We start from the raw sequence: 16,041 nt of genomic DNA, 5'->3' as shown, positions 1-16,041 counted from the left end.
CGAGCTACAGACGTCTCTTTCCCAACGTAAGTCTATCGGAGGAAGTATTTTTGGGCCTGATGGCATCACGTAACGGACACAAAAGTTGTAGTACCACCGTTTGGCCACTACGAACATTGGCATCAACGACCGGCACTCTTTCTGTGGGCTTGATGCTCACAGTGACAATGCTAACATGCTGACGTTTAGCACCCTCAATACCTTACTCTAGCATGTTAGCATGCTAACATTTGCTAATTAGCAGTAAACACATGAGGCTGATGGGAATGCCATTAGCTAATTTGGTCATAAACCAAAGTATTGGACACATTAAAATGTTGACCTGATGATTACACTGGAGGAAAAGTCAGATGATTCCAATTCATCTTGAGGGGAACATGAATGATGAACTACATTTCTTCACAATCCATCCAATAAATGTTGATATATTTCAGTCTGAACCAAAGTGGTGGACTGACAGATAACAACGTTACAAAGCTGCAAAAATAATAGAGATGGTTCTGGTTTAATATCAGTTTGTATTTAGACTATTAAGGACAGGAATAAAAAACACATATGTTTACTCAAAGAGTCACAATGGCTGCAACTATTGCAAACTTGATCTCATACAGACATTTAATTAATTTCTTCGCCCCCCCACTCGCTGATCTATATATTCACTCTATTGTGTTTAAGTTATATTTTAACTCCTCTGCTATATTCAACCTACATTCAAACTACTTATGAAAATAAACATAAACAGCCTGCTGTCTACACCCAGTGGTGGATCTGTACTCCGGAATGAAACACACACCTGTGTTATAGATGAAGGAACAGCATTCAGCACTGGATGTGTGACGAAGCTCCACCCCTCACCAGATTCACCCGGGACAAATCAGGAAACACATTGTTATACTTCCTCTTTAATGAGAGATGCACAGACTGAAAAACAGACGATCAGATTCACATTCAGACCAAACTAACAGCATCCTCTGAGTGAGTTCAGCTACACGAGATAAAAGTGGAAAACTACAACACTGATGCTTTAACCTGCTGACGCTCCACACACTGAAGGTGAGTTTGACTAAAAACACGACTCAAAATGAAAGTAAATGTCAGTGAAGCTAGTAGAGGAGGGAGGGGAGCCATGACTGACTGTACTTTCTGTCTGCTGTGTTTTCAGCTTCACTCAGAGACAAAATGGCTTCCAGATTAGAGGAGGATCTCTGCTGTCCGGTCTGTCGTGGCATCTTTAGACATCCTGTTGTTCTGTCATGTAGCCACAGCTTCTGTAAAGACTGTCTGAAGAACTGGTGGAGAGAGAAACTAACACGCGAGTGTCCAATTTGTAAGACGATATCTTCAACCTCAGAACCACCTTTAAACCGGGTGTTAAAGAACTTGTGTGAGGCCTTTTTACTGGAGAGAGATCAGAGAGCTTCAGAGGCTCTCTGCAGTCTGCACTCTGAGAAACTCAAACTCTTCTGTCTGGACCATCAGCAGCCAGTGTGTCACATCTGTAGAGATTCAGAGAAACACACCAACCACAGATTCAGACCCATCGATGAAGCTGCACGACAACACAAGAAGGAACTTCAGGAAACTCTGGAGACCTTAAAGGAGAAGTTAAAGGTTTTTGAACAAGTTAAAGTGATGTCTGATCAAACAGCAGAACACATGAAGGTCCAGGTCCGACGCACAGAGAGGCATATTAAGGAGCAGTTTAAGAAGCTTCACCAGTTTCTAGTAGAGGAAGAGGAGACCAGGATCTCTGCACTGAGGGAGGAAGAGGAGCAGAAGAGTCAGATGATGAAGGAGAAGGTTGAGGCTCTGAGCAGAGAGATAGCAGCTCTTTCAGACACAGTCAGAGCCACAGAGGATGAGCTGAGAGCTGAAGACGTCTCATTCCTGCACAACTACAAGGCTGCAGTGGAAAGAGTCCAGCAGCGCCCCCTGCTGGAGGATCCACAGCTGCTCTCAGGAGCTCTGATAGACGAGGCCAAACACCTGGGCAACCTGACCTTCAACATCTGGAACAAGTTGAAGGAGATGGTCTCCTACACTCCTCTGATTCTGGATCCAAACACTGCTCATCCAAAACTCATCCTGTCTGAAGATCTGACCAGTGTGATAGGTGGAGAGGCACAGCAGCTTCCTGATAATTCAGAGAGGTTTGATTCACGCATCTTTGTCCTGGGCTCTGAGGGCTTTAACTCTGGGACTCACAGCTGGGATGTCGAGGTTGGAAACAGTACAGGCTGGTTACTGGGTGTGTCAGCAGAGTCTGTCCAGAGGAAAGCACGCTTAGAGTCTGGATTATTGACATTAGGGCTCTTAAAAGGTAAATACCGTATATCACCATCAGCTCCAGCCACTGCTCTTCTAATGCAGAAGAAGCTCCAGAGGATCAGAGTGAATCTGGACTGGAACAGAGGAAAGCTGTCGTTCTCTGATCTTGAAACTAAAACACACATACACACCTTCACACACACTTTCACTGAGAGGATGTTTCCATTCTTTACCACTGTGGATAAACTGAATATATTACCACTGAAGGTCTGTGTGACAGTGGAGCAGAGCGGTCAGAGATAAAGTAGATGATTATGTGCATGATGTTTATTTCTTAAAGGTAAAAGTGTCTGAATTTAACCCCTTAAGCTGCACCTGTCCTCCTGCTGTCTCATTACTCCAAAGATATGTTGATGTTTGTATCACTTACTATTTTTATAAATAATTATTTTCTGTTTTCTGTTATTTAGGTTAACATCTGCTTTTTGTTTATATTGTTACCTTTTCACAAAATGATTTCACTTATTATTTCTGATCTTTATGTTTGGTTCATTTAGCTTTTTTCTTTTTTTTGTTCGAGATATTGTTTCATTTTAAATTGATTATTTGGACTTGTGTGTGGAGCCATGAAGACCAACAACCACTGTGTGGAAGCTGATGAGATTCAAATAGAAGAAGAAATAATCTATTTCTCAATAACTGTATGTTTTATCAGCCAATAATTGTTCAGATCCAACAAACTTTATTTTAAATTCTAGTCCAGATTATTAAATTTCCAAACATTACAATCAATGTGTGATTACATTATGTACATAATATTTGTTCATATTCTATCCATTTTCTAGTATGTTTTTTATTGTTTGGATATGGACTTGCAAGTTTGTGCATGTACCTGTGTGCACATGGCTCCATATTTAATATTTTTAATGATGTATTATTTATCTAATTATTATTATATTGAAATAAACATATATACTATATATTATATCATATGTACAGTATATTTTTTTATATTTTATCGATTTTATTCCATACATTTTGGATTATTTTCTACATGGACTTCTAGCCCTATCTACTGTACTGCTTGTGGTCATATGCGTGCACGTGGCCACGTGCACATCACATGCACATGGCTACGTGCACATGTATGCATGAAGGTATGTGTAGGCTACATTATGAAATGTTGGGTGTCACTTTTGACCAAAACATATTGTGTTCATTTAGACTTGAGTCTTAATAAATGTGTTTTAATCAATGCAAAACATGGCTGAATATGAATTATTATCTTTAATGCCCTTTTTAGTGGGGCATTAAGTAATGTTTCATGACAGTCGAACTTTGAAAGAGCATATCTCATTGAATATTTGGCGTAGAAAGATAATCTTGGTATTGCCATAAAGCTGAGACTTTCATCTTTACAGTCAGACAGATAACTCAAAATGTGCTTCGGGGTCAATGTGACTCATAATGATGGAGCAGGTCACATATACGGAATGTTTACAATTTATACAATATATGTTTTAAATGATCCTAAATATATGAAATATGTTTGATTAGATCCAATAAAGAAAATATGATTATGTCTCAACGTGTTTTCATTCAGTTTCCACCAGTTGAATTCTGCTCTCTGCTTCAGAAGAAGAATTGTTCTATTTAAGGTGGACATCTCAGCTGTAAGGTAGATGTCTCAGTTTGGGTTCAGACCTTGTGTAATGTTGGTGACTGAATCGTTCTCTGCTGTTTCTCCCTTCATAAAACGAGAAAAGGCAAAACACACTGAATATAAAGATATCCGAATAAGTCGAATAATTTCGACAATAGAATGTTGCAATGGAAACTAAAACAGAATTGTCACAAATTAATAGGAACAAAAGGAAAACAACTGAAAAATGTCCAAAACACCAATAACTACAAGTAACATCTATTCGGAGTTTAATCAATGTTTGATTGCTGATGGGAATGCCATTAGTTCTGCAGGTATTTGGTCCAACCAATGCATTTTAAACCAAAGTATTGGTTTAAAATGATGGCGCTAGATGAAAAGTCAGAGGATCACCAAAGTTTTTCCGATTCATCCTGAGGGGAATAGGAATGTTTGAACCACATTTCATCACAATCCATCCAATAGTTGTTGAGACATTTCTCTAAAAAACTACATACTGAATGTCAACCTCATGGTGGCGCTAGAGGGAAAGTCAGAGGATCACCAAAGTCATCGGGATTAACTTTCTGGTGACTATAAATATCTGTACAAAATGTTGAGCCGATCCACCTTGTCAATGTTCAGATATTTCACAGAATAAGTAGTTGTCCTGCTGGTGGCACTAGAAGAAAAGTCAGGGGATATATATATATATATATATATATATATACAGTACTTTTTGTAGGTATATCTACGAATGTTGTATGAGAACAGCCTGAACATTAATAGGTACAGACCCAGTGTGTTCCCAAAGGTCTTTCTTGTGCTTATATTGGGACTGCAGCATGAGGAAGTTGTATAGGAAAGTTCTAAAGAGGGCGTTTTTCTATCTCATTATTTATTTATTCATTATGTAATGCTGACATTTAGTACAATTGTTTCTTTAAAAAGTTTAAATGTTTTCTTGCAGGCTTTAAGATCACAGCAGTTAATCAGCGTACTAGTTTTACAACCAGAAGAGAACATCGATGCAACCTCGTAGCTCAGGAGTTCAAACTGCCCTAAAACTACATTTGCAGCAGCGTGGGTTGATACACAATTTCTGTTGGATTATCTTGACTGGTCGTGACTTTCCCACTGAATAGGCCAATACAGACAGACCTTTGGAGTAGCTCTGGAGCAAAGCCATTTTTACTTTATGCAAATTAATTGATAATTTTTTATATATATGGTATCCATTTGTTGACAGTGGAGAGAGTTAAACACAAAGTATTTTCTTAGATATAGTTTGCTATAAAAATGAAACAGTGTGGTGGAGAATCTGGGAGTGTGTTATACTTTCTCTTATTGATTTTGTTTTTCTCCATTTCTCCGTGTGGATCCATTGAATGTAGTGAAAATAAAATGCCATGAAATCCAATAGAGAGGAGAAACAATAAACTGATATCCCGTTTAAGCGATGCGGTGTAGCAGCCAAGCATTGTACTATGGGTAATAAATCAATGTTACTGACAACTGTCCACGCTGTGTCTCTGTAAACCAGTGAGATCAGCTGGTTCCCTTGACCCGAAGCCAAATATCTCTGATGTAGGGCCGACGCTCTGATACAGTCTGCTTACACTGCCATGTTCAATGAAAACACAAACACACACACAAGGGTGCACATAAATACAATCATCATGACGCCAGCAGAACACATCAACACCTAACAGCCATTTGGTCAAATGAGGGTGTGCTCACACACGTACAAATACACAAGTGCCCTGCGAAAGGCCATCCACGCCGATCCGGACGTTCCCCAGGGTGCTATGCATCTTATCTCTACGTCCTCGTGTCCCGCCTGTTAGCTAGCTAACAGATACGGGACAGCTTGCAGGCATCTGAAGGTGCACTGGAGACCAGATAAGCAGCAAATTAGAGCCGAGCAGAGGCATGGTCAGCCCAAGGGTCAGTCTGCATCAGCGGTTATCTCACGATACGAGGTTAGCTAGAGGAATGTGACCACCTTTAAATGGAGATCCCACTTTAAGCATGGCCACAGTGATTTAGGGTTTATTACACGCCAGAAACAGCACATCATTATACTTGATCTAAGTTGTACAATGTTTGCATTCGTAATGTGTTGTAATCTTTTTTTGTAATTTTTGGAGTTTGCACTTTCTTACTGATGTTTTATATACTGTATATACTGTATATATTACAAAGCTTTTCTTCTAAACCTACTCACCCAACATGATCTCATGGGAAGGCGTATAAAAAGCACGACATTTTAAGGACATTCCACATGTCATGATAATGCATTTTAGGCTTTTTGCATGTCTTTTAAAAGGTGCAGTGTGTAGGATCTAGCGGTATCTAGCGGTGAGGTTGCCTATTGCAACCAATTGATGCTTGTACGAGTAACGTAGGTCATTTGGAGCAGAGCCGGTGCTTAGAGTGTGTTTAGGTGGGAAGTGAGTGGTGAAGCAAGAGAAAGAGAGGCGGCTACAGGAACGAGTAACATTATCGACTTCGGCCCAAGCCAGTCTGGTCTACTGTAGAAACATGGCGGTGCAACATGGCGGACTCCGTGGAGAGGGGACCGGCTCCCTATGTAGATATGAAGGGCTCATTCCAAGGTAGTAAAAATACAATTATTCTTATTTTCAGGTGATTATGAGCTAAAGAAACAATCCGTGCTCACTCCCAACTTGTCAAATACCGCCGTTCGGTCAGTGCCCCAGGAAACCGTCGCTCGGAGGCACCCTTTAGCAACAGTATGTGACGAACCGGGCTTTCAACTAACTCCAATGTAAACCCACTCGCCGCGTTATTCAACGATCATAGCAAATGACGTATTATTAATATCGTGACAGTCCACTAAGGGCGACCGGGAAGGGTGGTGGATGCGTCAAACATACACAAGACTTTCAACCAGGAGACTGGTGTTCGTGTCGTTGACTTCTTTTGTCATGTCAGTCACTTGTAACGTGAGTCGCTAGTCATCATCAACATCAACAATGAACATTTCCTAACCCTACCTAAGTGGTTGTGTTGCATAAACCTAACTTCCTGTGAAAACAGACGTTTTTTTTTAAAGGACACGTTCATGTAACAAGAGTATATTTACACGCCGTCCCTGGTCCGTCCAAAAGTAATGCAAGAGCGGTACCCTGTGCGTCGGTCTCCGACGCCGAGGGGCACTGAACAAGCGGCGGTATTTGACGAGTTGGGAGTGAGAGTGTGTTGAAAGAAAACATACTTATTACTAATGTATTCCATTTCTGCCCATATATACCCTTAAATGCTACACACTGGTCCTTTAACGCCATATCGTTACCGTGAAACGGCCACAGTTAGGTTTATAGTAACCCTTGGCGTCACTTTAGGTTTAGGAAACAAAAGCATGTAGTTAGGTTTAGGTAACAACTACATGGTTGGGCTTAAAACTCTCACCAACAGCGGTCTCCTGGATGAAAGCCTTGTTTTTGTTGGACCAATCGACCACCCCTCCCTCCTGCCCTGAGTGTGTGTTTTTGCTCTTTAAACTACCAAAGTCACTCCCAGGGCACTTTCCCGGAGAGTTTAATATTGACGTGGATGGGTTTACATTGTAGTTAATGGAAAGCCCTGTGCGTCTCACACCGGCGCTAGAGGGTGGCTTGTGCATAAGTATCATATGCCGACGACCATGACAAAGCCTCTGTATTTGACGCCCTGGGATTGAGAATGGGCTGACTCATCACTCTGCTGTGAACACTTTATTTTTATGTGTTTCTATTATTCAGTCTATACCCTTAGTGATACAACAATAAAAAAAATACAGTATAACCTAACACAGTCCAGCAGCAACATATACTGCATCCTCTGAAATGATCCAGTTGAATCAACGCCTCTCTGAAACAGAGTTTCAACACACACTGAACATTATAACCTTCATGAAGGGAGGATTTATTGCAGGACTGTTGTATTGGACTATATTAGTTTTAGCTATGTGTACCAAATAAACCGATACACGGCAATGAAGAACTCATAGCCTGTGGTAAAATGTCCTGTCACTCTGGCTGTCACACCCTCAGTGATTTATGAAACATTGCACACCAGAAACTCGTATCAGATAAAGGTCATCACATAAAAAGATCTGATTTAAAATGTATGATACTGTCTGGCCTGTTGATGCTTAACCTGCACTCTGTTTAGTTCCATCAACTTTGGCTCTTTATGATGTAAAAGTCACAGAGTAGTGACGGATTATCAGGTCTCTGTAAAATCTCTTCAAAGTGTCAAATTCAATGTGTATTATTTGAGGTAAACCAGATGGTGTCCCATTAAATCTGTACTCACTCACGCCATTATGTGATGATTTACTGGTGCCCTCAATGATTTACAGTTTAGTGCATCTCCAAAGGAGAGCTAATATCATCCCGTATTCCCTTGTGGCCAAGAGGTGCTGGAGTGTTTCGGGTGATGACCTTTACATCCTTAATGGTGCTCTGTCAAGTATCCAGACACCTACAAGGTGGTACAGCATTTTGGTGTTGGGTTACATGTGAACACTTAATTGATGACATTTAGCTGACACTCTACAGTGGGTGACTGCTGCACAGTAAGTGAGCAGGTAGGGTTTTAGTCTCAGAGTCATGGACGGAGCAATTTATCATACAGCCGTGGAGGGGATTGACATTTTAACCTTTCGGCAAACCGGCCAATCTTTCTAACCAGCAGGGAACTCCTGCGCGTCTATTTTGCTGTAGAACTTGACAGAAGAAATAAGGAAATGTTTAGACCAAGACATTCTCACTCCGAACTCGTCAAATATTGCGCTTCGAGACCGACGCACGGGGTACCCCTCTTGCGGTACTTTTGGACGGTCCAGGGATGGCTTGCAAATATTCGCTCGTTACATGCACGTGTCCTTTCAAAATTAGCTTCTGTTTTCACAGAAAGTTAGGTTTAGGCAACACAACCACTTAGGTAGGGTTAGAAATGGTCCTGGTTGACTTTACCATCACTGACTAATGACTCACAGGACTGACGATACCAACGAGTCACATGATTAAAGACTGACATGACAAAATAAGTCACTGATCTCCTTGTTAAAAGTCCTGTTTTTGATTCACTTGCTTCAACCGTTGAATAATGAAGCAGGTTGGTTTACATTGGCGTGAGTTCAAAGCCCGGTTCATCACGTACTGGTTCTAAAGGGTGCCCCCGTGCTTCGGTTTCCAATGCCGAGGGGCACTGACCAAATGGTGGTATTTGACGAGTTGGGAGTGAGAACAGGTTGGTTTGGAACTGTAATGTAATTAAAACTCAACATTTGAGGTGAGAAATAGGCATTACAGAAACAGAATATTGATTCATATTTGATCAGCGCTGCCTAGTTTGACCGTTTGATCGAAGTTCACGAGTGATTGACAGCTGCTCAGAGACGGCAAGGCTCCAGCTCGGCTATGATTGGTTGTTTTCCTCTAGTCTGTGAAATCTTGCAGATGCCATTAGGAACACCGGAGGACACAGAGGCACATCATTTTTTTTCAGATTACCTGTCTCATGCACTACTGTCAGGATATAGTACAAATATATGTTTTAATCATATGTTCATATTATCTGCCTACTGCTGCTTTAAATATTATGTTATTTTGTATATTGGTGGCAGCTAAGCACGGACAACTTCCAGGGTATGCCCTTTTCTGGTATAAATGTGAATACAGATATTTTGTGAGATAAGAAATAGAGGCAGATAGCACCAGATTATTTAATGATAGTTTTTGAAAGGCTGTTTTAGACCCTGGGGTAATCAAATGTACCAATAAAGGACTCTGAGCCACATCCTACTCAGCAGTAAGACAACACCGTACCGACTGTATAATGATAGATCAGCTTTCATCTGGTTTAAAAATCAAGAGAGGAATAACTTGAAGTGTAAGTGTAAGCCTCTTCTGAATGATAACACAGTTACTTCTCTCCAGGCAGTGTGTAGAAATGAAAATTGCATGACTTTATTAGAAAAAGAGTTTGCACGCGTGGGAAGGCAACATGTTGAGATAACAGCACATGCTGCTCCAGAAAGACCGGGTTAAAACTAAGAAACAACGAAATGGAACAACATACAGATAAAGCAAGAAGAAAAGAATGAAGGGAGGAGAAAATAGAGAAGCACAAAGGGAGTTTGAATAGACGAAAAGAGATTTTCCCATGATGCCCCTCTTATTCCTCATGAGACGTTTCTGTTCCCCCAGCGTGCTACTTTGCTCTTGGCTGCGTGACAGTCCCTTCCTACCCTCAGCGGGGTGTTAGCCGTGATGAGAGGAGGCCGGAGGCGGCAGCTGAGATAGTGAGCGAGGGGGAGAAAGAGTAGGTCGGGAGAAAATGATGGAGGCATGAAAGCACGCACGGAGGAAGATGCAGGGGCAGGGAGAAAGAATAAAAAGCAAGAGGCAGATGGAGGGTAGATGAATGGATTGATGGAAGGTGAGGCATGAGGAAAGGAGGAAGCTAAATGAGAGAGGGGGAGCAAAATCAAATTTGGAAAGAGAAGGATGGAAGTGTAGAAGAAGCCAGAGGGAAAGTGACAGTGATGGTGATGGTGAGATACAGAACAGAGGAGGAAGAATGAACGGCAGCTGGGATACGTGAGAAAAGAAAGAGAGTGGGAGATGGAGGGAAGGAATGTGCGAGCTGCAAATGCTGAAAGGGAATGGATGATTTTGTGCTAACTAGCAAAGTCGGAGCTGTCTAGGTGTGAAAGAGAGAGAGAAGAAATCAGAGCAGCTTGCGGAGAGTGACGCATGAGAGAATCCTGAGGAGCCTCCAGGCAGACTTCCACCAATGGTGGGTGAATTCCTTCATCCTACAGCCCGATGCCATGGCAACGCCACGCAGGGACTGGCTGTAAGTCAAGTGTAAAGGCTGGATGTTAGCCTTGGGAGCCCGGATGCCGTGGAGTAAAGGCTAATTCGCATTTGCTTGCTATGTTTCAGACTGACCGGAGACACATGACCCAACACCAGCCATCAACTTTCCATACATTCACGGGCATCGTTTCCACTGGGGACAGGGAGGACATGTCCCCGTCGCTTTCATATTTGTTAAGTTTGTATTATAAAACAACTATGTATATAGTCATTAAATGACAATGATTCAATATGACGATGTAGAAGGAGTCTCTGGTAGTGATGAACCTCCAGATAATAATCAGCGAAAACTGCAGCTCCCCTCGGCTTTACAGAGCTTCATAGTGAGTTTCAGCTCATTTTTCATCTGTCCGTTCCACAACTTTACTGCAGCAAAAACAACCCGGTCTCACAGGAAGGTGTATAAATATCACTACATTACATGGACATGTCATGAGTAGGGGTGTCACGTTACCAGAAATCTAATAGTTGATACAAATACAGGTTTCCACGATTCTCGATACCACGGTAAAAACAAAACAAAACAACAATAAATCCCATGTAATTCAACACATACTCTTTTATTAAAAACATTTGAACATTACAAAAAACAAAGGCATGTAGCCTTTAAGTAATACATAAAAATAATTGACCCATTTTGTTCATTTTGGCGTATCAGCGACATGTTATTAATCGATAGTCAGACGACGGACACTATACTGACCATGAATGCATCTGGTTCGTCAGCTCAGAGTAGCAGGTGTAGGAGCAGAGGATTTGTTGTCAAAGTGAAAAGCAAACGCACCTATTTGGGAAAATTTCACGTTTAATGTCAATGCTATTAGGGAACCATAACATTAATGAGATAATCGCCGCGAGGTGGATTGAGCCGTCACAGCTGGTGTGCACGGAGCAGCGGCGCCAGGTAGACCTCCGCAGCGGTGCCCCACAGCAAAAGCGCTGCCGGAGAGGCCAGGCACACCGTCACCCGACAGTAAAGATCAGAGTCAGCGCTTTGCACATATTGACCGTAATCTTTCTTGTAAAATGTCCGGTGTAATCGATGACACCGGTGTTGACACAAGTTAATTAACCGGTGGGAAAATTTTCCTCACCGTTACATCCTTACCAACGACCATTACAGGCATCGTACGGTACCTTCGGTACTGTAGTAAAAGAGTACCGTCACTTTTTTTTTTTATTTTTAGCATCGATTTGGTACGATCGGTTCTCGTGACATCCTTAGTCATGTGTATGCATTTAGCTTTTTTGCGTGTGATTTGTATGCCACGTAAACCTCTGCAGTTTAGTTTAAGAAAACCATTTAGTTAGGTGGAAAAATGTCATGGTTGGGTTTAAAATAAGTAAATTAAGAACAATACGTACGGAAAAAACACAACACAACTACAAAAGACATGTGACAAACGTCACTAAGGTCAATTACAAAATAAAACACCGGTCAACAACATTCCCCAGTCATCAGGTGACACAAACACAAAGACTTCTGATGAATCATCATGTTGCTCTGGAACTGCTGGATGTGGAAATAAGCAGCAAGTTTAACATATCAATGTAAAAAATTATGATATGTTAATGTTGTGTTCACCACTTGTTTCTGCTCAAAGCAAGTGGATAAAAACATCAGTTATTGCAGGTTTAAAAACATTTCTCTAAAACCGTGTCCTTCGACTGTATAACTGCCAAAATTCAGGTGAGAGAAAAGAGGAGTTGATAAAATGTTGTTATGCTCATCTGAGTCACTCTCAGTTAATATGTTGAGCATTCAGCACAGTCCTGTCTCCTAAAAATGACGTTCCCATACAACTAAACCACATTGTGAATTACATTTCGAGGGAAACGTATTTGGTTACGGATGACGTTTGTTTTTGACGTATCACAAATAGATGGAACAAACAAACAAAAGGACTTTCAACCAGGAGACGGGAGCGACTAACGTTACCGAGTCTGGCTCAAACACGAAAAGTTAACAGTGTTTGGTTTGTCCGTTCTGTGCTAATGTAGAAACATGGCGGACTCCGTGAAGAGGACCCGCTCCCTATGTAGATATAAAGAAGCTCATCCTAAGCTATAATGAAAACACAATGATTCTTATTTTCAGGTGATTACTCACAAAATAAAACATAGTTATTAATATTACATCACATTCTTTCCAATAGGACAAATAGGCCTAATTGTTACACACAGTGATTTTAAGCCAAACTATGATTTTTTTTTACCAACCAAGTAGTTTTGTTGCACTTTTTTTGTTTTGTTTTGTTTCAATTTACAATGTTAACCACAGTAGAAAACAAGTTTCCCTCGAAACGTAATTGAGAATGCAGTTTAGTTGTATGGGAACTTCATTTTGTAAGAAACAGGGTTGCTTGGCAACAAACTTAACATAATTTATTGATAAAGGAAAGCAACCATGATTTCATCTAGGTAAGTGTATTAACAATACAGTTTGTTTTTAATATTTGGATTTTTTTAATTCTACCATTATTATGAAAAGCATAATAACCAAATTAATTACAGAACTGATACTCATTTAACATCAGTGATTACAGGTCGCTATGTAAGGGATAATGTACAGCAAGCTGGTCATTGTTCAGAGTGATGCATCGTATCGCCCTGTCGGGGTTTATTTCACAACAATGACCTGCTCACTGTACATTATCCCGCTTATAACACAGTTACTTATTTAAGAAATCAATAATTTGACACGAAAATGGTCCGCCATTAGAACTGCGCCCATAGCAACGGTCTGTTATACATAGAGACGGACTGATATAAAGAAATAACAGACTATAGAACACTGTGATTGACCAATCAGAATTGAGTATTCAACAAAGCCATGTAATAAAGACTAATATTTTTTGTTATTTTCCCAATATGCCACGCATTGTTTTTTTTATTTTTGATGTGGATATTGAGCTTCCATCCTATAATGAGTGTTGGACATTGTTTCCCCCCCCGTCTGTCAGTGTATGGTATAGTATATACACACACTTCTCTTACCTGTGACTGTGCACATTTACCTGCATAGCTCTGCCTCACTTTAACATGAACAGACGTTTAATCAGCCGAAACAGATTAAAACACCTGTGGTAGGAACTTTAAGCAAATTTTTGGCATAGTAAAATTAAGAGCATTCCACATTGTTTCTATGCATCGGCCTGGTGTTAGCATTAGAACAGCCTTCTTGGAAGGAAAAGCCTGTTGGACTGCGAGTCTGCATTTAAACTGAGTTCATGACCCAGTGTCAGCAAGCATCTGTGCTTCTGAAACGACCATGGACACTGAAGCCCTGCCAGCTATGGGTGCTGTGACTGACCCCGCGCTCTGATCTGCTGCTTGGTGCTGGTTGAGGAATTTGCCCTGTGGGGAGCGATAAAGTATCACATTAATATTCCTTAACCTTGGCCCAAAAAATCTATGTAGCAAGAGAATCGGAGGCCATAAAACTGTATTTTTTAATGCTATATATGCTGCCATAAAGAAATGTGTATTCTAAATATAGAGCCGATGCAGAGGGGAATACTAACAATGTGGAGATAGAACTTACATATGTTTGGTCCTACACACAAGTCATACACACTAGTCATACACACTAGTCATACACACTGTACAGGAATGGTGCGTCATTCAAGTATTTGAATTAGGGCTGTCAAAGATAACGCAATGATAACGCGTTAATGCTAAATCGTTTTAACGCCACTAATGTCTTGAACGCATGAAAGCAACTTGCGATCGGTTTTAAAGCTAGAGCGAAGATACTGGTATCATATGAAACTAGAAATCCTAGGGAATCAATTGGTACCAACCGTGTTACACTACCTTGTCGTGAAGAAGGCTAAATAACACTCCAAACTTGTGCTAAATTTGGCGAGGAAAAACGGGCATGGCCATTTTCAAAGGGGTCCTTTGACCTCTGACCTCAAGATATGTGAATGAAAATGGAATGAAATGGTTTGGGCAAGTCATAGTCAAGTCAGCACACTGACAGCTGTTGTTGCCTATTGGGCTGCAGTTTAACATGTTATGATTTAAAAAAAATAAAAAATAAAATTATACTAAATGCAGTACCTGTGAGGGTTTTATGTACAATATTTGTCGTTGTTTTGTGTAGTTAATTGATTTCCAATAATAAATATATACATACATTTGCATAAAGCAAGCATATTTGCCCACTCCCATGTTGATAAAAATATTAAATACTTGACAAATCTCCCTTTAAGGTACATGTTGAACAGATACAAAGTGTGAGATTAATTTGCAATTAATCGCGATTAAATATTTTAATCGATTGACAACCCTAAACTACTACTACTACCTGTAAAATACTGGCCGATATTTGTGTGTCCTAAGATTATTATTGAGTTTCACCACATGTCACACAGTGTGCCTATAGTAATTAATAGTAGGCTATTAAAGGAGTTTGAATGACTTGTAAATATACAGGATTTTACCTTAGAAATGATGCAGAAACTTTCATTTTTTTCACTGTTAAACATCATCCTATAGTGCAGCCTCTGTCCCAGGGTTTTATGCTGTATGCAAATCATAATGCATAAAAAGATGACTGTAAGTTTTATATTTAATACATAATATTTCATTAAAAGAGATCAAACATGGAGCGTGAAAGCAAACATTCGTTCCAAATGACAGATAAAAACAGTTTGATGCGGAATATCCATAAATGTTGTATTATGATGTCAGTAAATGGCACACAGCACTCTCAGTTCTGTGATGCTAAAAAATACCAATTGGAAGAGAGTGCAGTCAAATCATGTGTGATTCTACCTTTCTATGGAGGGAGAGTTCACTTTGAGCTGCTGAGGAGTCCTGATTGATCACTACATATGGACACCGATTCCCTGCCAGTCTTTATACTACGGCTGTCAATCGATTCAAATATTTATTCGTTATTAATCTCATGATTGTCCATAGATAGTCGACATTAATCACAAATTAATCCCACATTCTCTATCTGTTCAAAATGTACCTTAAAGAGACATTTTTCAAGTATTTAATACTCTTATCAGCAAATATGCTTGCTTTATGCAAATGTATGTATATATTTATTATTGTAAATCAATTAACAACACAAAACACTGACAAATATTGTCCAGAAACCCTCACAGGTACTGCATTAGCATAGATAATATGCTCAAATCATAACATGGCAAACTCAAGCCCAACAGACAACAACAGCTGTCAGTGTGTCAGTGTGCTGACTTGAATATGACTTGCCCC

At 40.3% G+C, this 16,041-nt stretch overlaps 1 protein-coding gene across 1 annotated transcript; it reads left to right on the top strand.

Moving 5' to 3' along the window:
- The first annotated feature begins 915 nt into the window (after window positions 1–915).
- Window positions 916–10,250, top strand: LOC119485712 (nuclear factor 7, ovary-like). Its single transcript, XM_037765454.1, has 4 exons — window positions 916–1,053; window positions 1,163–1,813; window positions 2,096–2,230; window positions 10,132–10,250. The coding sequence occupies exons 2-4, from the start codon at window positions 1,180–1,182 to the stop codon at window positions 10,248–10,250; spliced, it is 888 nt and encodes a 295-aa protein (XP_037621382.1). The 5' UTR covers window positions 916–1,053; window positions 1,163–1,179.
- Window positions 10,251–16,041: the final 5,791 nt, after the last annotated feature.

This window comes from Sebastes umbrosus, chromosome 1, assembly GCF_015220745.1.
Source record: "Sebastes umbrosus isolate fSebUmb1 chromosome 1, fSebUmb1.pri, whole genome shotgun sequence".
NCBI classification, from domain to species: Eukaryota; Metazoa; Chordata; class Actinopteri; order Perciformes; family Sebastidae; genus Sebastes; species Sebastes umbrosus.
Note: the sequence above shows the minus strand (reverse complement) of the source record. Positions and strands in the feature narration are given on the sequence as shown.